The sequence below is a fragment of the Mesocricetus auratus genome, unplaced genomic scaffold (genome assembly GCF_017639785.1).
Source record: "Mesocricetus auratus isolate SY011 unplaced genomic scaffold, BCM_Maur_2.0 Super-Scaffold_100009, whole genome shotgun sequence".
Taxonomy (NCBI): Eukaryota; Metazoa; Chordata; class Mammalia; order Rodentia; family Cricetidae; genus Mesocricetus; species Mesocricetus auratus.
Genome location: NW_024429193.1, coordinates 48,256,861 through 48,278,437, shown reverse-complemented (window position 1 = coordinate 48,278,437; position 21,577 = coordinate 48,256,861). Strand labels below are relative to the sequence as shown.

Sequence of the window (21,577 nt, the reverse complement as noted above, 5' to 3'; positions counted from 1 at the left end):
TGCTAAGCAAGCACTCTGCCACTGATAGCCAATCCCAGCCTAAGGACACTCCTTTCCTTCCTTCCTTCCTTCCTTCCTTCCTTCCTTCCTTCCTTCCTTCCTTTTTTTGTTTTGTTTTGTTTTTTGTTTTTTTGAGACAGGGTTTCTCTGTATTGCTTTGGAGGCTGTCCTGGAACTTGCTTTGTAGACCAGGCTGGTCTCGAACTCACAAAGATCGACCTGCCTCTGCCTCCTGAGTGCTGGTATTAAAGGCGGGCGCCACCAACACCTGGCTTCCTTTGTTTCCCTCCTTCCCTCCCTCCCTCCCTATTTCTCTCTCTCTCTCTCTCTCTGTCTCTCTCTCTCTATCTCTCTCTGTCCTTCCCCCCTTTCTCTCTTTCTCTCTCTCTCTCTCCCCCTCCTCTCCCTCCTCCTCCTCTTCTTCCTTTTCTTTCTCTTCTTCTTTTGGAGACAGGGTCCCATTATGTAGACCAGGCTGGCCTTGAACTCAAGAGGCCTACCTGTCTCTGCCTCCTAAGTACTAGCATTAAAGACCTGCACCATCACACTTGGCGTGGTTTTTTTCTAGAGACTCTTATAGCCATCTTTAGGTATCCATCCCTGCTCAAGAATAAAGGCCTACAGTAGATGAGTGTCTTTAAAAGTCTCTGGCCAATCCAATGGAAATTCTCAGTAACATCCTCAGATGTTCTTCCTACCCTGGGATCCAACCCTGACCTCCCGCAGACCCCACCGTGTACTTTTGATTCTTCTTCCAAAAGTAGCAGGTCAGGACGGTGAGCAGGATGGCCGTGCAGGTGCCAGCGGAGATGCCCACTTTTAACCAGAAGTCTATCGTTTTGCAGATGGTGACTTTCTGCTCAGGCAGGGAGATGCCCCCGGCACACATCTTTGGTTCTCGCCACATGTAAGTAGTCTTCTGTTGGGGAGAGAAACAGGGGCCTCAGAACGCATAATCTCTCCTCTCCGGGACACGCCCAAGCAGGGGTAACCTACCTGGATCCCAGCCACGCAACTGCTGACAAAAGTGTGGTAGTCCGAGGCTGAGCAGAGTGGACAAGCAGCCACACTCTCCCACAGGAAGTGGAAGTTACAGCCATCGCAGGTCCCGTCAGAGCACATGCTAGCAAAGTAGAAAGGAGACGGAGTTGTCATGTCATGGCTTGGTGGGAAGACCTGGTTGGATGCCTGCTTCACTTCTTGTCTAATTCATCTCCTCTCTCCCCAATATACTTCCCTCAACCTGCCCTTAACTCATGTATCCCCTTCCTTCCCTCCCTCCTTCCCTTCTTTCCTCCCTTCCTCTCTTGGGGTCTCACTCTGTAGCTCAGACAGGACTTAAGTACACAGCAATGTCATGTCTTGGCCTCCTGCATGCTGGAAATGTATGTGTGCACCACCATGGCCACCTTGAGAGTTTGGTCTTCAGTTTCCCCACCCGTTTCTGCTGATGTCAAATGAGAGCTCTGTTAGGATCCAGGCATTATGCTGGCCTGTCCCATCACCTGGCAGGATGCACTTGGGCAGGACCCTGGCCAGCCCAGGGTCCTATGGCTGCTACGTTAGTATATAGTCTGCACACAGGTGCAAAGGTTTCTTTAAGAGGAAAACTCCACCCACTTTCCCCTCTTTTCTCTAAGGAGATAGCTCTCTCTCTCTCTCTCTCTCTCTCTCTCTCTCTCTCTCTCTCTCTCTCTCTCTCTCTCTCATTACTCCCTTACCTTCCCCCAATAAACCTTCCACATAAGTCATGTCTACAGGTCTCTGTCTGTCTGTCTGTCCCTCACCCGATGTGGGACCCTGTAAAGGCTCCACCTTTGCACCGTATTATAAGAAACTCAATTAAAGATTTCTGAGTTCCAGAATAGCTACACTCCCAACCCCCAAAGACTCCCGTCCTCCCCACGGACATGTCACATTTTACAATGGCTACTTCTACACAGGGTTGAGGGACTATAGTTGAGATGGAGCTCAGGCAGAGATATGTGCTGTACATGTGAAGGTCAGAGGTCAACCTTGGTTGTTGTTCCTCAGGAGAGGTCCTCTTTGTTTTGGGGTAAGGTCTTTCACTGGGGTTTAGGGGCATGCTGATTAGGCGAGTCTGTGGCAAGTCCTCTGTATTTCTCCCTGCCCCAGTGCATAATGGCCCCAGCAATGTGCAAAAATGTCTTGGTCCTTCTGCCTCTACCTCCCAAGGACTGAGATTCTAGTCATACACGCCCTCGAGCTCTGTTTTACTAAGTGTGATATTTATATGGGATAGAGGCTTTCTTTCCACCTCCATACCATCCGAGAAAGGCTTTTTCTCTACTCCCGTGCCGCCAATAGATCAAAATGTCCTGTTACCCTTCCCGCTTTGAGACAAGGTCCTGTTATCCTCCCCGCTTTCAGACAAGGTTTCACTGTGTCCCCCAGTGGCGTGAAACTTGATATGTAGACCATGCTGGCCCCCAACTCAGAGATCCATCTGCTTCTGCCCCACAAGAGCTGGGATTAAAGGCATGCACCACCACATGAGTTAAGATCTAGGGGCCATGACTGTGCCCCATGAATATCTCTAAAATGATTTTTTTCTTTTTAAATACTCTATGGTCTTGGGATGGAGTGAGTCTGAGGTTGTAGCTCCTCTCTCCACAGGTATTACCTGGGTAGCTGCAGAGTTCCAGGAGCAGCTTTCATAGGGTTGCATCTGAGGCGGATGGTGGTTGATCTTCCAGAACTGCAGGACTGGGTCACGTCATTGGATCTACAGTGAAGCCAAAACCATGAGGGAAGGAGCCACTCCATTGTTACTGGGGAGTCATTACATGTGACTCCTTCACTGGCCAAGTAGGCACTCAGGTTCTAGTTTGACAAACAGGGAGGGTCAAACTTTGATCTTGATGTGGAGAAAGTGGGGACCACATTTCTCCCTGCCCCAGGGTATAATGGCCTCAATAATATGCAAAAGACCTGAGTCAAGTTAGAGCCTTTACTCTGCTGACTGGGTAACCCTAGACCTCAGGCACGCACAGACTTGACAAATCGGAGGTGGACAGAGAAGGAGGGGTGCGAATTTGTAGAAGAGTCTGAGGTTTCATTTGAGTTAGCCTGGTCTCCCATCCTCACCTAAAAAAGAAGACTACGTCCGGGATCCCTGAGGTCTCTGGGTGGAAAAGTTCAGCCGGGGAGATGATTCCTTCCAGAGTCATGTCTGTCGACACCCCTGTCAAGTCAGAGCTCCCAATTAGCTCTCGCTCATAGCATTAGCGGCAACTACTTCCCTGATTTCAAGATCTGTCAACCACCAACCTCATTTCAACCTATCACCGAGTAGCCAATACAAAGTGAACCCAAGGATGATCAGATATGCCAGGGGCATGTGGAATGGACCACGTACCTTCCAGCCTGTCAGCCACACATTCTCTAACACACACACACACACACACACACAGAGACAGAGAGAGAGAGGAACAAGGAACACACAAACATATTCACACAGAGGTACATGTGCATATATACACACTTCCAAACAGACACAGAGAGATAAAGAGACACACATATACACAGACACACACACACACACACAAAGACATACACATACAAACACAGGCACAGACACACACAAAAAGACACAGACATAGAAAGAGAAAGACACACACACAGAGACACAGACACACACACAAATACAGACTCAGAGAGACATATGCACACCATTAAGAGAGAGACACAGACAGACAGACAGACAGCAGGCAGGCAGACACATACACACACATAGTCAAGCAAGCCTGGGGGTTACTCACCAATAAGTCGGTCAGCAAGACTGACTGGCTGTGAGGAGACCCCAGCCTTGTAGCCTGTCACCTCCGAGGGGATGATGACCACCTGGCAGACGTAGGCTGTGATGGACTTGGAGAAACCGGCCTCACCTTCAGGGATCCGGAGGTCAGTAACATTGTCTGTGCACACAGACATTTTTTTCCCCTAGCAGGGAAATACGGGAGAAAGTAAATGGCCACAGACAAGTCCCGAAAGGAAACATCTAAAAAGGAAGCTGTCCCATCACATGTTGCAGTAGACTGCTCTAACTAGAAGACGGAACAGGGGTGGGGGAGGGGGGTAAAGATAAGGTCCACGTCCCAGTTTCTGGACACTAGCCCGAAAGTCTCCAGACTTTTGATTCTTGGGGTCTCCTAGACTGTGGTGGCGGCAGCTGTTTTGGAGTGCTAACCAACTGGGTCCTTCTGTGTCTGGGTCCATCCTCTACGTGGAAGCTGAGATAAGCAGCTGATCCTTGCAGTCAGTGACCTTCACTGGGACATCTGGGGTGGCTTACGCACCCTTCTTGTCTCCCTCGGTGCTGCTTCAGCTGTTTGTCTTAGAAGTGCAGTCTAGACAGAGACCCCCTCAGGGGTTCAAACAGACCTTAGACCCTTGAGCAGGACATCTAATCCTCCATCTTTTTTTTTTAATGAGCTTTGGCTAAATAGCCCAGTCAGACCCAGAACTGACGATCACCCTATCTCAGTCTGCCCACAAGGTGGGATTGCTAGCCACTAAAGGCCTCAAACGGTTGTGTCTTAGCTGATAAATATTTGGAGGAGGGAAGGTTCTAGGAGAATGAGCCCAGGTCCTCATGCTTGCTAAACCATTCAACTGCTGAGTGGTATCCTCAACCTCTCGTCTGTTTTGTGAAAGAGCAAGATAAAGCAAAATGCAAAAACGTGTATTAAGAGGAAGATATTTGATTATCCTCCAGGATTTGTTTTGTTTTTGTTTTGAGACAGTGCACTACATAGCCTGGCCTTGAATTTCACATCCAGATCCTCCCCCTCAATCTTCTGAGGGCCGGAACTGTTTATGTACCGCCATGCCTGGCTCCTCTAGTCTTTAATAACATTACACGGCTAGCCATGGAGATGTATACCTTGCATTTGGGAGGCTGAAGCAGGAATAAAAGGACACGACATCCCAAATTTCCCATATCCCCTAACTCCCTGCAATGAGACTGACTACAGTTGGCTTTTGTACTCTCATTTCCCAGGTTACCCCATTTGTTATTCTGGAAGCTTCACTTTAACCCCTTCAGACTTCTTCTTCTTCTTCTTCTTCTTCTTCTTCTTCTTCTTCTTCTTCTTCTTCTTCTTCTTCTTCTTCTTCTTCTTCTTCTTCTTCTCCTTCTCCTCCTCCTCCTCCTCCTCCTCCTCCTCCTCCTCCTCCTCCTCCTCCTCCTCCTTCATTTATCTTTTTTTGAGACAGAGTTTCTCTGTGTAACAGCATTGCCTGTCCTGGAACTTACTCTAGACCAGAATAGCCTCAAATTCACAGAGATCCACCTGCCTCTGCCTCCCAAATTCTGGGGTTAAAGGTTTCTGCCACCACCGCTCAGCTCCCTTTTGCCTTCTTTATGATTTTTATTACATTCATTCATTTATTTTTTGTGTGTGCACATGCACAAAAGTGCAAGTGTGAGCATGGGTGCATTTGCCTGTCTCCGCCTCCCAAGTGCTGGGATTGTGGGCACAAGATGCCTCGCCTGGCTTTGACCTCGGTGCTGGGAATCCAAACTGGGGTTCTTCCTTTTGTGTGGCAGGGGCTTCACCAACTGAGCCCAGCCCTCTGCTTATTCTTGTGAAAAGAGAATGAGTCTCAGTTAACAGAAATAGTTGAGGCTGGACGTATTTCTGTTTTAAAGATTTTCAGATCGTGTGGTATTTTCATATTCACCAGTCAAGCATTCCTAATCTAAAATTCTAAACCTGGAAATGGTTCAAAAATCTGAAACTTCCTGAATATCTCTGAGGGAAGTTCAGGTAACAATAAATAAAGATCTTATTTTAAAACATTTAAAATTTTTTCTTAAGTATTTGTTGTATATTTAATCTTAGGAGGAAAAAATCCCCCAGAAGAGTTGCAGTTATTTAAGCCTCTTCAATTCTCTCATTCCCCTGCTGCCTCGGGAATTCTGTGTTTTTCTCCCATGCCCGTCTCTGGCCTCCAGGCCCCTTTCAGTCTTCACACTGCCAGCTCGCACGGCTTACCTGGTTTCCACAGAGATTCAGGGTGAAATGATGGAAATACTTCAGCCCTTTGGAAGTGAAGCTCGGTGTTCCTGCCAGAGAGACTGTGCCTGACAAAGCTGAGAAGTTGTAGTTAAAAATCCTGGTGGGCGTGTTTCGGGAGAGGGAGAAGGTGCAGTCGTTGTAGCAGAGAGAGTGGATCTGGGGGGAGAAGGGTCAGGTTAGTGGGCAGTGGCGTGTGACAGACTAAGTGGAATGGAAGAGGAGGAAGAAAGGACTGGGGTGGACATGGAAAGAAGTGAAACACACACTGGAAGGCTCTACCTTGCCCTTCAGTTACTCGCACATGGAAGACAGGCACATCTCTACAGTCGCCCATAGTGGCTATCGTGAACGATGATGGCAGAACCACCAGTGTGCAGATCCTTACAGGACATCCCCATATATACACAAAGGACTTTTGCAAGGACACCAGCCTGACAACTGTCCACTCAACCTTGGACTGATGCCTCTCTTGTACTATTGTGGCCAAGGATCCTGTTCCAATATGTCTGACTCAATTTTCATTCATGTCCGTTAAATGTCCCCCTGCCTGAAAGTCTTTGAATATACCCATTTACTGTAGCACATATATTCTACCGCAGAACTCTGAGGTTCTCAGATGCTCAGATGGCAGCATTCATTGGAGAATCTCTGTCTGGCTTTGTTTTTGACAGTGCTATGAACTAAACTTAGAGCCTTGTGCATGCTGGGCAAGTGCTCTTTGACTTTCTTTCAAGCAGAAGACAGGTGCTGGGCAGTGGTGACGCACGCCTCTAATCCCAGAACTTGAGGCAGAGGCAGGCTGGTCTCTGTAAGTTTGAGGCCAGTCTGGTCTATGAAGAGAGTTCCAGGACAACCAGAGCTGTTAAACAGAGAAGCCCTGTCTCACCCCCCCAAAAAAAGGCAGAAGACCATGGGGCCCTAACATAAGGGTTCCAGAGCAGCAAGAGAGATACTTCTATTTGTCCCCTCATGTGCAGCGCTGCATGCGCATGCGCACATGCACACACACACACACACACACACACACACACACACACACACACACACGACCATTTAAAACACACTGAAACTTGCCCCCCCTTTCTAGGGTTCTCTGTAGATGGCAGCTTTGAAAGGGGCTTTGTTCCCTGTTTCTTGCTGGTAGAGGCAGCCTGACACATTGCCATTCCCTCCCACAGCAGCAGAGGGAGCTCCAGGGGAAGAAGGCTATGGAGAATGTCCCAGGTACCCTTGGAAGATTGTACAGTGATTTGCAGCTAAACGGAGTGGGAGGTTCTGGAATCTGAGGTCATCCTCAGGATTACATAGTGTTTGAAGTCAATCTGGACTACATGGGACCTGGTCTCATAAATACATAAGTACATTTAAACAAATGAATAGTTTCATTCAGTTAAATACAAATTAATTATTATTGTTAATGAGTATCTAAGACCCTTTAGTCTTCTGTGCTTTGTTTGGGGTTTTGTCTTATTCTAGGTTTTGTTTTTTTGAGACAGGGTCTCATGAGTTCTATGCTGGCCTCAAACTTGCTGTGTAGATAAGAACAACCTTGAGCCCCAGACTTTCTTTCCTCTTTCCCCAAGTGCTGGGACTACAGGTATGCACCACCATGCCTGGCTCGTGTGTGTGTTCTTGGATGTGAAACTTCATGGGGTGGTAGCACTGTTTTGTCACACTGGATCTTTATGTTCGTGGAAGTGAGAGGCACCTGGTCAGCGATGCCAATGCGTACGTCCCAGCAAAGGTTTACTCCCCTTCCCACAAGAGAGAGGCAGATTCCTGCGATTACAGGCTGGATTGGACTAGGCTGAATTTGAGCCACAGACCCCACTATTTCTTCCCTTGAGGCCTCTGCACTGATACCCTCTGGACCCCCCAAGGTCACCAATCTCCACCAGCTGAAGATGAGACTTGTCTACTACAGAAGGAAGACACAATCTCCAGCTAAGAACCACCACCCACAGTCAAACGGGCTTGGTGTCCTCCACAACAACCTGAGTGTAGGCTGGGGTGGGAGTAGCTAGGGGCAGCATGTGGGTATCAGCCCCTCCAGAACCCCATCCAGAACCCAGCACCCATCCAAGCAGAGGGCAAAGGTCACCATGTGTGGAGGACTGCCGGCACCTTGTTGTTCTTGGTCCCTGGGCCACAGGGCACACAGGCTTGTGCACCGTAAGGCTGGTGAGCTTTCAGGATGGTGTTAGGGGGACAGAGGTGGCAGGTTCCAGAATCTCGGTCAATGTAATGACCAGCAGGACAGGAGGTGCAGGAGGAGCCCAAGTCAGAGGCTTCCAGGGCACAGGGACGGCAGTAGGAGGCCACGCCACCCATGACATTGGTGACATTGATGGAGTAGATCTTGGCAACGTCATTGGTGTACTTTCTGCCCTGGAGATGAGGAAACAAAAGCAGAGGAAGGGGAGGCCTGAGACAGCAGTAGACACAGAAATAGCAGAAATTCGTTTTTTATTTTTACTTTATCTACTTGTGTTTACGTGTTTATATGTGTACGTGAATGTGCACACACATATGTGAGCATGCATGTGGAAGCCAGAAGTAGACACCAGACATTCTTTTATCACTCCCCACATTATTTTTTGAGACAGGGCCTCTCACTGAACTGTCCCATGTCCTGGTTTTTGCATGGGTGCTAGAGATCAAACACGGGTCTTCAGGCTCATATGGCAAGAGCTTTTACTGACTGAGCCCAGTCCCCAGCCCCTTATAAGGCTTATCCCATGCCTAAGAAGGACCCAAGAAGCATCTTTCTCACTTTATTTAGTGGTAATCCTTTGTATGCTAATTAAAATCAATAATATTAAAAATAAATTGTGGGTTTAACTTGAAAAAGACAATGGCCTTTAATGTGAAATTAACAACAATACTAACCCACTCAAGTTCCATGTAAAAATGCCATGTAGTATGGGAATTTTTGTTTGTTTGTTTTGGTTTTCAAGACAGGGTTTCTCTGTATCTCTAGCTGTCGGGGAACTTGCTCTGTAGACCAGGCTGGCCTTGAGCTCACAGAGATCTGCCTGCCCCTGCCTCCTGAGTGCTGGGATTAAAGGCATGTGCCGCCGCCACCACCCGGCACACCATGAAAATTTATAGGGGATTGTAATATATGGAGGGGCAGAGGCAGGATTTTCTTCATAAAAGGAAAAAAAATAACCATGTATTAAGGAGAAAGAAAGACTAGGGCTGGGTGTGGTAGTACAACCTATAATCCCACACTCGGGAGGCAGAGGCGGGAGGATCTCAAGGAGGAGGGCAACCAGCCTGTCTACACTGTGAGACCTCCATCTCTAAAAACAGCAGAGAGTAGGGAGTGGGGACCGAGAGCAAGAGCACACTTAAGCATGAGGGATGGGGAGCGATACAGACAGATGGAGAATGTACACTCTCCAAGACAGCAACTGGGCTATTGCTAGGTAAAAGGGTAATGATAAGTGTTTTTTGTTTTTGTTTTTGTGACAGGTCCACTTTATAGCCCAGGTTGATTGTGTTTTTAAATCTGTATTATTTTTTGTTAAGAAAATGAAGCCAGGCTTGCACTCTAGCTCTGGGAAGGCTAAGGCTACGTTCCAGGTCAGCCTGGGTTGCATGCCAAGACCCTGTCTCAAAAACGAAGGAAGGCAGAGTGATGATTGTTAAAAACAGCCACAGATTTCTGGCTTCCCCCACGGTGGAGATGGCAAGGAGGGGCAGGTGGTTGAAGGTACCGACGCAATGTTGTCTTCCCTGGAAACCATTTAGAAGAGGCTAGACACCCTCAGAGGGCTATGCTAAGCATTCTGCTTGGCTCCTGAAGATTCTGAACTAAGAAGCTCTCGCCAGGATTCCTCCTGTGTGCACAGTCGAGGGACTCACGGTTTCATGAAGAGTGGTCCTCTGGAAGGCCCATGTGAAGCTCACAGTAGCATTCTCCTCGATGGTGTAGGTATAGGACTGTTTGCCTTTGGTGCCTTTCCACGTCTCCACTGGAGTGTTGGTCCTAGAATTCATGCCCTGAGCCAGGACAGACAAGTGAGGAAGGCAGGACGGCTACATGAAGCAAGCACCGTCCTGTGGGCCGTCACACCGGTCAGACCTGCTCTAAGCACTATGGACTCCCTGGTAGCCACTCTGGGCTCTTGCTTGGGGAATTACCATACTAGTTGTCCAGTATATTGCATTACTGCTCGGGCAAGCTGGGCCAACCCTCCCGTGGAAGACCGCAGCTGGCTAAGAGAAGAAACATACCACCATGAAGTAGAGCTCACAGTTCACAGAACAGATGGTCTCAAAGACAAATGTGATCCTGGCCACCTCTTTGTTCTCTGTGTCTGCCATCACTGACTGTGGAGGTCTGTGGGACATAAACTAAAAGTCATCACAGAGGCCAAGCAGTGCTATTCAAAGAGTCTACACAGCAGAAGGGGTCAATTGAGGGTTTGGGGGACCTGGGTTAGAAGTTTGCTGGGAAGACTGGAATGGCATAAGCCTAATTATTGGACCCGGCCAATGTGCAGCTAATAAATGGAAGTAATAACTATCTTCTTTATTTCTCATTATAGAATCAATATCCAACAGTATAGAAGGTGTGAATGCACTTTACAAAATGCAGTAAGAACAATCCTACTCAATCTTCTTGCTTCAAGTAAATCTGAACTGAATCTGGGCTGGTTTTGAGATGGCTCAGTGTGTTGCTCTTGCAGAGGACCCAAGTTCAATTCCCAGAACTCGTATGTTGGCTCATAGTCATCCATAGCTCCAGTTCCAGGGGATCACATTGGCATACGCAAAGTATATATACACACATGCATACACACAAAGCATATGAAATGTATCTAATAAATATTGCATAAAAATGAAGTGCATTTTTTAAAGATTTGTTTGTTCTGTGTAGGAATGCTCTATCTGCATGTACGCCTGCATACCAGAAGAGGGCATCAGATCTCACTATAGATGGTTGTGAGCCACCACGTGGCTGCTGGGAATTGAACCCTAGAAGAATAACCAGTGCTTTTATCCTCTGAGCCATCTCTCCAGCCCCCTTATGGTGTTATTTCTAACTCTCTACAGTTCTCCGGGCTGTTGTGAGGAGGATGCATAAAAGTGGGCAGTCAGTGAGAGAAGCTAGGTAGGTCAATAATACATCATGGGCAGTGTGTTAGTGTTTCTCACTGCTGTGGTAAAGCACTTACAGGAAACACTTAAGGGAGGAAGGGCTTGTTCTGGGGAAGTACGGAAGCTGGAGCACCAGGTGGCCGAGTGCATCCACAGTCAGAAGCAACACGACACATGCTGGCACTCCTTTCACTTTCTCCTTTTTATTCAGGCTAGGACCCCGTCCCACATGGATGGATCTTCCTCCTTAGTCAGACCTCTCTGGAAATGCCCTTCCTGACACACCTAGAGATATGTCTCCTAGGTGATTCCAAATCTCAGGCTGTCATTCAAAACTAACCATCACAGTGTGTGGGGGGGCGGGGGAGAGCACTGCAGTTGCCTGTAACGTTAGCTCTAGAGATCTAGTGTCCTCTTCTGGCTTCTCATGGGCATACGCATATATATACACACACACATATATACACACATATTTGTGTGTGTATGTATATATACATGCAAAATAAAAATTAACTAAAGACATGTGCTAGTGTACAGTTAACATGGCCATGGTATGCTCATCTCTGCTCTGGGTTGATACCTAAGTGAAACGAAACTCAATCTGGAGCCCCCTCAAGGACGTGGGATGTGGATGAGGCCAGGTTGGCTTGGGCTTCTACTGGTTTTGTACTCCTCACCTAAATCCTGGCACAACTAGAGTGAGAATCATGAAGTCATTGTCTGAGGCTCCAACAGCTGTATAAATGTGGTCTCCAGCCACCTCCCAGCCTGGAAAAGGAAAGGGAAGGGTCAATGTCCTCAGGTAGGGTGCAAGTGTGGATTGGGTGACACTCTAACGATAATTGCACTGTCCTTCAAGGTCTCCAGACCTGGTGCTTATCTGGCAACTAACTATCTCCCATTCTTCTTATCTACCTTCCTTCCTCCCTCTCTTTCTCTTTCTTGCTTCTCTCTAGACAAGATCTCACTCTGTATCCCAGGCTGTCCAGGACTTGTGCCTCAACATCTTTTGTTTTAATATTTTTGTTGTTTCGAGAAGGATTTCACATTGAGACCAGCCTGGAACTCACTATTGCCTCATATTTGTGGTACTGTTCCTGCCTCTGCCTCCTGAGTGCTGAGATTACACTCATGAGCCACCAAGACTGGCTTGTCCGTGTTTTCCCTAGCTCCATTCTGTCTCTGAAACTAAGCAATGGTAGCAAGTCTGCTGGAAGGAGCAGAATTTTCAAGGGAATGGGTGATTTCCCGTGGGAAGAGTGACAGCACAGGGGAAGGGGGGGAGGCAGTCACCCGTCAGGCCTTTGTACTCAAAGTTGATTCCGCTGAGAACTGTGGTTTCCATGTTGGAGGGCAGTGTGTTCCACCATTTGTATTCAAATCCCACTGCAGGCTCGGTTCCTGCCGGGCAGTGCGTACAATCTAGGAGAAGCACAAGATCCATCCATCATCCAGGAAGAACCCCACAGTCAGTGTCTGAAACCTCTACCAGACAGACGAGTGGCAGCCAAACAGCCAATGTCACAACACAGAGACCACGTTCAGATCTGACACACCGACCAGTGCTCCACCTGTCCTCGCTTATCGAACATTCATTTGGATGCACCTTTTAATCTCACTCATGTCCTTCCCATGATTCCCACGTTGTCATCAAATGTATTTGTTCACACAACGTCCTCCCCCTCCCCCTTTGAGCTATATAACTTATAGGCAGCCATTCTGTCCAGCTGGTCCTCTTAGCTCCATGGACTGTGCAGTCAGCATCTTTGCCACACACTGGGCATCTCTGTTGTGAAGACTGAGACTCTCGAGGCCTGAGTCACGTCTGCAGATGCAGTGAGGCCGAGGGCGGGCAGTTGTTAAATCTGAGCCTGGTCCTCAGAACTGGCCTGCCCTTCACTGCCTTCAGAGGATGGGCAGAGTGCGTTTGCCTAGCTCCTCTGGGCATTCAGGCCAATAGTAGGATGGGGAGGATGTGGGAAACAGAGCAACGGGGCTGTTACCAGAGCCATTGGAGTACGAGCCGTAGGGGCAGGGCTCGCAGGTGCTGTTGTTGGTTTTGAAGAAGCCTGGATTGCAGGGTGGGCATCGGGTCTTCACACCCGAGGCGGGCAGCTTCACTGCTCCCTCTAGGTCCTCCCCACAGATTTTTGGCATGGCCCATTTGTACATGAGCTGTGTCTGCAAAAATAGATTAAACAAGATTCAGCATGTATGGGATTTAGCCTGTGTTTTAGACCATAACAAGAGCGTTGGAGGATATTTGGACCAGGAATGAGAACTCCAGAAACAGGAGAGAATTCTGTTCTGGTCACATGTGGGGGGAAGGGTGTGTCTAATGAGGGTTCTATGATAGAGTGTTGTCCTTAGGAAAAAACTGTAGACGTTTTATTAGTCAAGCATGGTAATGCACACCTTTAATCCCAGTGCTCAGGAGGCAGAGGCAGGAGGATCTCTATAAATTCTAGGCCAGGAGTGTCTATATAGTGAGACTATGTTTCAAAAAAATCAAAACAAAAACTTCCCCTCACCCTTCTCAATATTTGTTGACGGTTCAATAGCATTTTTGTTGTTGTTGCTTTTGAGGCACGGTTTCTCTTTGTAGCTTTAGAGCCAGACCCGGAATTCTCTCTGTAGACCAGTCTGACCTCGAACTCACAGAGATCCACCTGTCTCTGCCTCCCAAGTGCTGGGATTAAAGGCGTGCACCACCAACACCAGGCTTCTATAGCATTTTCGAAAAGGCTTTCTTTGGCTCCCGGGGCATGTTCTGTTCTTTAGGGTTCTCCCGGGCCCTACACATCACCTTCATTGTCTTATGGTGGGACCCTCTTTCTCCTCTTTTTGTTTTTTCAAGACAAGAGTTTCTCTGTGTAACCTGGCTGTCCTGGAACTAGCTTTGGAGACCAGGCCTCTGCCTGGTGCTGGGATTAAAGGTGTACGCCACCACTGCCAGCTGCCTCCCGGCTGCCCTTGTGAGCTCGGTGAGAGTGGGGATGCCTCTCAGTCATCTTGATCCCCAGCCTGACAGACATCGGTTTACACAAGCATTGCTTGTCAGCCCAGAGACAAGGGAAAGGCTTTTCCTGAAGCAGGAGGTCTAGGGCGGATGCGCGCTGGGGAGAAACGGTGGGCACTAAACCAGTTAGGCCAGTCTCGATGGAGCTGGAAGTGGGAAGAGATGGCCTCTGCTCTCACCTGAAGCAGCTAGCACACGAGACTGGGGCGGATGCGCAGGTGGGGCCCCGGGGTAAGCAAATGGGAGAAACCAAGCAGAAGAAAATGGAGTGGGTTTGAAAAAGTGCACGTGTCGGTACTGACGCACACAGGCCAAAGGAGTGGCTGACCTGAGCGTTAAGGTAGCCATGCCCTTCGGCCCCTCCCTCCCTCCCTCGCTAGCCTGGGCTCACCATGCAGGTTTGTGGGTGTCTCCCGTGTCACTGACACGGGAGCTTGAGAACAGTGGTCAGGTCTAAGCAACAGGGAACAGACGCTCCAAGTGAGCTACCCACCTCTCCGTTAGCATCGCAGGCTGTGTGGGTATAGAAATAATCCTTGTCTGTGCAGGCCGGGCGCACTTTGCAGGAGGAAGATCCTTTTTCTGAATGGCCAAAGGGAGGAAAAATATTTTAAGTTAAAAAACTTTTCAAGTAGCCGGGCAGTGGTGGCGCACGCCTTTAATCCCAGCATTAGGGAGGCAGAGTCCAGGCAGATCTCTGTGAGTTGGAGACCAGCCTGGTCTACAGATGGAGTTCCAGGACAGCTAGGGCTACACAGAGAAACAGTGTCTAAAAAAAGTCTCAAGTTATATAAGAGAGTAGGGCTCATAGCCACTGGCTAGTGACCAGTAACTCCTCAGCCCATGGGTGTGTCACCACACAGACTTCCAGAAAGTATTTACTTTCTGGTTTTATTTGTTTGCTTTTTTTTTTTTTTTTTGGACAGGCTGACCTGGAAATCTAGGCTGGCCTCAGACTTGAAGCAGTTTTGTTTCAGCATCTTGAAGGGCCAGGATTACAGGTGTAAGCCACCATGCCCAGCTAGGTCCTTTATACTTTGATCTTAAGAGTATTTCCTTAAAACTGTTTTTATGTATCTGTGTAAGGGTGTATGCATGTATGTCTGTGTCGGATCCCCTAGAACTGAAGTTGCCCCACCCTGTGGGTGCTAGGAATCAAACCTGGATCCTCTGGAGGAGTAACAGTGTCTACATTGCTAGAGTCAGCACATGCCTGGCCCACCGAACGCAGCTACTCTTAGAATGGCAGTTGTTGAGGCTGAAGAGATGGCTCAGCAGTTAGAGCACCTGCTGTTCTTTCAGAGACTAGAGTTCAGTTCCACCCACATTAGGCAGTGCACGACTGCCCTCAACTCCAGCTACAGAGGATCTGATGCTCTCTTCTGTACCCCCCCCCACCTACATGTAGGTGCAGACACATCCACAAAGATACATGCATATAAGTAAAATATAAATATTTTTATAAATGGCAGTCTCTATTGTGGCCTACAAGCTTGCACATTCTTTTATTTAAGGGCTGTCCCAGGATGGTGTCCATTGTGGGGCCTTAATTTCCACATAGGGCCCAAGAAATCTGGAAAAAGAGAGAGAGAGAGAAAAGAGAGAACAAAAGCAGATATGGCTCTTTTAAGAGGCGCTGCTGTGCAGCAGAGCACTTGAGCAGCTGGCTCACTAAGCAGAAACAGCAAGCTAAGTTAAAAAAAACAAAAACAAAAACAAAAAAAAAAACGCCTGCCACAATGTGGATAGCAACTTCCTAGAGCTGGGTGGTTAAATGCAGCTCCAAGTTAAATGCAACTTTTGGACAGGCCCAAGGGTTTAAGGCTCCTCTCTAGTGGACCCAAGGAGAGGGCAGAACCAATCACCAGAGCCTTGTGACAGAGAACCTAACTGCCACTTAGCAGTTTAAGGTTTGGTTCACACCATCAGAGAACACAGCAGGTACACAGTAAAACAGGTCCAGACTGGAAAAAAAACAAAAACAAAAAACTTTAAACAGGTTATAGTGTGCATAGGTGCTTAAGTAAGAAAAGAAAATGGGTATAGACAGTCATAGGAAAAAATAAATAGTTTAAGTAAAAGTAAAGTCTTTAAAGAAAGAGTAAAGAAATATAAAAAGAATAAGCCATGTAAAGATGGGGAATACACAGGGTGTCTGGATCCTGCATGGTTCTTTGTTGACTTGGAATTTTTTTTAATGCTGATGAGGGAATGGCAGCTGCTGAGAGACATAAAATTGTAAAAGGAATTACTGAATTAAATCAGCCTAGATATTTTAAGGATGTCTTAACTTTAAAATGGAATTCAGAAAATGTATTGCACTAGGGGAGAGGTTATGCTTTTGTTTCCACAGGAAATGAAAGGCTGTGGATTCCTTCAGACCAGAGTTGATTGGGGGAGACCCCCCCGAAAATCTTGGCTATAAACATAAAGAAATAAACTTAGAAAAACTACAAGATAGGTGATATATATGCTGATCTTGACACAGGAACAACTCTGAGACTGGTTGAGACATGATAAATCTTATGGCATGGATAGAGGTTTAGTTGGTTATACAGCCCAAACAAACTTATAAAGTTGATAGAAATTTACCTGCTCACACACAAAACAAAAAGTCATCTTTGACTGACTTCAGTATAACACAGTCCATACTTGTGCTAATGTAGATTTGTGTGTTACCTTTGAAAGTTTGTGTGTTTTCAGAGCAAGGGGACAAGACACAATGAAAATGGGTGGCTCAGGTGATCAAACCTCTCAGAATGCCTCTGCTACAGTTTCCTCAGAGTTGTAAGTTCAGAACAACATCAAGGCTACTAGCTGAGATGGTCCAGCCTCACAGACTATTCTATCCAGAATTTCAGAAAGCCTTGTACTTTCCCATTACATAGAGACTGGACAACAACTGTTATAGCTGGTTTTCTTTGGACTTGGCCATTATCTCCATTTTCTCAGGGTCCCCTGGTGACACTGTTGTCCCCAGACAATAGGAAGCAGTCTAGAGAACACTATGCCCACATTCCCAAGAGGTGGGGTGGGTGGTTTTTGATCATTTAGTAGGTTATGGATATTTGTCATCATTTGGTGGGGATATCAGAATATAGAATAAAAACACAAGTCTTCATCTCAAATATTTTATATTGGTATAGATTTTTGTATATTGATACAAATTTAAGGTTATTTTTGTTACATTGTATATATGCTTCTACTCTTGTTTAAGATATGGTACCTATGTAGCATATTTAAAAATGTAATATAAAGTTCTAGTCCTTGAAAGTTATTATTACAAACTAGTTATGAAAATTAGGAAATGCAGGTTAGTAGTTAGTCATCTATAACAATCCAACTTGTAGTCATGTTAGGTATGTTTTCAAGGTTAAATGGATAGATTTTAGATAGATAGGTGATCTTCAAATGCTTCAGAGACCTACAGAATATGGCATTTAAAATGTCTAATACTCTAAGGCTTTTCAAGATAGTGAGACATTTCTGCTTCTGGCAGCACCATCCTACTTCATAAAAGAACAATGGGCATCAAAGAACCTCCATATGGAGTTTGCTTTCATTGCGGCAAAGTTAGCCATTTGGGCAAGAAACTGCCCTTGCCTTGACTACTGACAATATATTGTCCAAATTGGACAAGCACAAAGGAAAAAGACAAGGTGGGACAGTCCTTCAAAATTCCTGCTTCACAGAAAAAATATGTTAGATATTTGAGGCCTGTAGGCTGAAAATGGATGTCCCAATGTTTCAGATGAATCTTGGGTGACTGCCCAGGCAGCCAGCTGCTTCTGTCATTTCTATAGTTTTGGAAGTTGCTTACTCTACACTTTCTGTTTACTCAGGTAATATTATATCCTTCTCAGGTGGAGTTGAAGATGAGGTAGTTATAGTTATAGTTTTCCTTGTTATCAAATTCAGAAAAATACATGAGAGTTACAAAGTTTATAAGGTGGAGAATCACAAAGGCTTAAATTATTTATCTAAGAAAATGTTCTGAGGTCTAAAAAGATAATTTTGGTTTTTTTAATACAAGTTAGGATAGCAAGTAAATTAGGTGCACAATCTTGGACTCCATAGGATAGATAATGGAGTACTTTCTCTGATTTTGCCAGATGCAAATAGACTGGATGTTGTAAATATAATTCTTACTTGATAATTTTTGTTTGGCTTTTTGAGACAGAGTTTCTCTGTGTAGCTTTGGAGTCTGTCCTGGAACTTACTTTGTAGACTAGACTGGCCTCAAACTCACAGAGATCTGCCTGTCTCTGCCTCCCGAGTGCTGGGATTAAAGGTATGCCCCATCACAGCAAGTCTTCTTATTGTATATAGTCTTGCTATGTTAAAGCTAAAACCTTTGTTTTTATTTAGACAAAAAGGGAGAAATGTTGTGGAATACTTACTCAACTATGCAAAGATGTGTTGCTTTTGTTTAATTATATAAAGACATGTTACTGTTTTACCTTGCCCACCTAAGGCACCTGATTGGTTCAATAAAAACCTGAACAGCCAGTAGCAAGGGAGAAGGTATAGGCAGTACTTCCAGGAAAGGAGACTAAGTAAGAGGAGGAATTTATAGTCTCAAAAGGGGGAAGAAAGAAAAAGATGGCAGGGAGAAGCCAGGGGCCAGTCAGCCAGACAAAGAGGAAGCAGGAAAGTAAGACATACAGAAAGAAAGAAAGGCAAAAGCCCTGAGGCAAAATGTAGATGAAGAGTAACAAGTTAAATTAAGTTAAAAGAGCTAGTGGGACAAGCCTAAGCTAAGGTGGAGAATTTATAATTAATAATAAATCTCTGTCTTTATTTAGGAGCTGCTTACCGGGCCAAAGAAAATTCCAACTACACCATGAGATTTAGTAAGGATTAGGAGCCTCTTTCCCACCTTCTAGTGAGGCCCTTACTTCCCAGCTGGTCCCTTCCTTCTCCCATATGACTTCCTGCTCAAAGACTCTGCTAAAGGTGCCTTGTTGGTCTGCACTGGGAGTTCTCAAGACTGAAAATCTCCCTTTCTCTTCTGTCCCTGTCTTATTAAGCTGAGGGAGAAGGAAGGAAGGACTGGGAAACAGCTGGAATCGTCTCAGCTCATTTATTTGGTAAACAGGCAGGAAGCCTAATTCAACAGAGGGGGTGTAGGCACTCCTGCTGTTGACTGTCTTGGCCAGGAGAGGTTTGGGGGGAGGTGCTGAACACATGACAGTTCCCAGGGCCTCATGTATCAGGCCTGGCACAAAGACCTTTGTTCTGCTGGTTAAACATTTGCTTAACCTGACACCCCAAGTCTAAGTTTTAGCAGAAATGGTCCAGCTGTTTACACACAGACCACTGAGAAAATGGTTTTAATAAATGATTAACCCAAATGTTGAGATAGACCTCACTTTCCTAGCTCAGGTTTAAACCAAGGGGTTTAAGTTGGGCGTTAATCAAGTGTGAAAAAGTCACCTAGATGTTTGGTAGGGCGAGGGAGTGAGCATGGCTTGAGGGGAATTGCTCCTGGGGAAAATGCAAGAAGTCATTTGTTTATCTCAGGGACTCACCCTCTTTCTGTACCTCCCTTCTCCTGACAATCTCCACCTCTAGTATAGTGTTCTCTCTGGAACCAGTTTTATCAAAGGAAAACATTTCTTCAGCACGTATAGGACCCAATGTACATAAAGGCACAGCTTGTACCAGCTTAGACTCTTGGCAAGCCCTTAACCTCTCTGAACTTACCTTTTATTTGTAAATGGGGAGCACACTCCCACATCATGTTCTGGGTAGTGAATGAGATACTGTTGTATTGAGTGTAAACTTCTATACAAGTGACCTATTATTGTAAACAACATTGAGAACATTTTCATATTATAAGAGGGGTATCTTGACAGGCCTTCATGAAAAACAAATTAATAACATTAGTGCTCAGGGGCAAGGCAGTCAGAAGACCACAGTGGGCAGAGGTCCTCACCACCAAGACTGACAACCTGAGTCTGAGCCCTGGGACCTATATGGTAGGAGAGGACCCACTCCTTCCTGAAAGTTGTCCTCTGACCTCCACGTGTGTGCTGTGGCATGCACACATGTCCATGCACATGGCCCCCACCCCCAAGGTAAGTAAATGTAATAAAAGTTAGTGCTTGGGGTTAGGGCTCAGCAGAGGATAATGTTCTATCCCCAACATTACAAGAAAAAAATTTTAAAATAGCTATTACACAACAGTCGGGAGGCAGAGGCAGGTGGATCATTGTGAGTTTGAGGCCAGCCCGGTCTGCAGAGTGAGTTCCATAACAGCCAAGGCTACACAGAGAAATCCTGTCTCAAAAAAACCAAAGAGGAAATAGCAATTACAAAATCCTTTCCTATATGAGCCAGTCCCCACACTAACACCATGAGGGAGATATGATCATTGTCACTTCTGTTTGAGAGACAAGGAAATAGAGACGTAATTGCTCCTCGTGTTTCCACTAAGATCATGCACAGAAGCTGCAGCATGGATGAATGTTGTGTCTAGGTGTTGTGGGATGTTTGTGCACTCTGTGAAGATGTATTGCTATAATTGGTTTAATAAGGAGATGAATTGCCAATAGCTAGGCAGGAGAGCATAGGCAGGATTTCCGGAGAGAGAGGGGAAGAGGGGGAATCTAGGTGCACAGGATTCGCCAGTGAGACACAGGGAGAGCAGGATGAGCAGTATGGAGATGAGGTAACAGCCACATGACAGAATGTAGATTAAAAACTATCTGTTAATTTAACTTATAAGAACTCGTTAGGAACAAGCTTAAGCTAAGGCCGAACTTTCATAATTATTAAATAATAAGTCTCTGTGCATTATTTGTGGGCTGGCAGTCCCAAAGAGAAAACACTACTACACCTAGGAGTCATAGCTAGTGAGTGGGTAAGCTCAGATTTGAATCTGGTGAGCGTGTTCTGGAGTCCCTGCTCTTAAACCTTATGTACTTCTTTTAGGAAATGGACTGCTAGCACTTAACATAGCACAAAGGAGTTGACGTAAGCTATCACGTTAAATTACTCCATGAGCCTTCTAGTTCAGCTTATATTGCTTCCACCCCTGAAACTGCAGATTCATCTTGTAAGATGTCAGCTAGTGAAGACTCTCTTCCAGCCACGTTTCTTTTTCTGCCTCCATGGCATGCTAGCCTGATCGATCCCTTTTGTGCCGTAGAGAGTTACCACACTGTGTGTCCATATTGCCAGGTTTCTGCTTTTTGATTCAACTTGGAGGACAGGCACTGGTTCTGGCTGCAATACCAAGGCCAGTCCTTGTAGGCACTCAAGGACTATGTGAACTGGTCTTCAGCCACTGCCCTCATGCACATTCCTTGCTGGGCTCTTAGTAGACTCTCTTTGCACCTTTCCCAATACATGTGACTTTCCTTGTACCTCAAGCTGGTGAGGCAGTCAAAGGGGCAGATTG

General features: G+C 46.3%; 1 protein-coding gene across 2 annotated transcripts in view; it reads right to left on the bottom strand.

Annotated features, from left to right (window-relative positions):
• Elapor1 (endosome-lysosome associated apoptosis and autophagy regulator 1) overlaps positions 1 to 21,577 on the bottom strand; it is a 74,750-nt gene that overhangs the window by 2,023 nt on the left and 51,150 nt on the right. For both annotated transcript variants that reach the window (XM_040752049.1, XM_040752048.1), the window contains exons 8-20: positions 14,666 to 14,754; positions 13,157 to 13,334; positions 12,447 to 12,575; positions 11,831 to 11,921; positions 10,287 to 10,392; positions 9,915 to 10,052; positions 8,169 to 8,432; positions 6,021 to 6,200; positions 3,783 to 3,963; positions 3,109 to 3,205; positions 2,645 to 2,746; positions 997 to 1,123; positions 741 to 919 (exon numbers count right to left, since the gene is read on the bottom strand). In XM_040752049.1, coding sequence (XP_040607983.1) covers positions 741 to 919; positions 997 to 1,123; positions 2,645 to 2,746; positions 3,109 to 3,205; positions 3,783 to 3,963; positions 6,021 to 6,200; positions 8,169 to 8,432; positions 9,915 to 10,052; positions 10,287 to 10,392; positions 11,831 to 11,921; positions 12,447 to 12,575; positions 13,157 to 13,334; positions 14,666 to 14,754 — 1,861 coding nt within the window. The remainder of the gene's footprint in view (positions 1 to 740; positions 920 to 996; positions 1,124 to 2,644; positions 2,747 to 3,108; positions 3,206 to 3,782; positions 3,964 to 6,020; positions 6,201 to 8,168; positions 8,433 to 9,914; positions 10,053 to 10,286; positions 10,393 to 11,830; positions 11,922 to 12,446; positions 12,576 to 13,156; positions 13,335 to 14,665; positions 14,755 to 21,577) is intronic.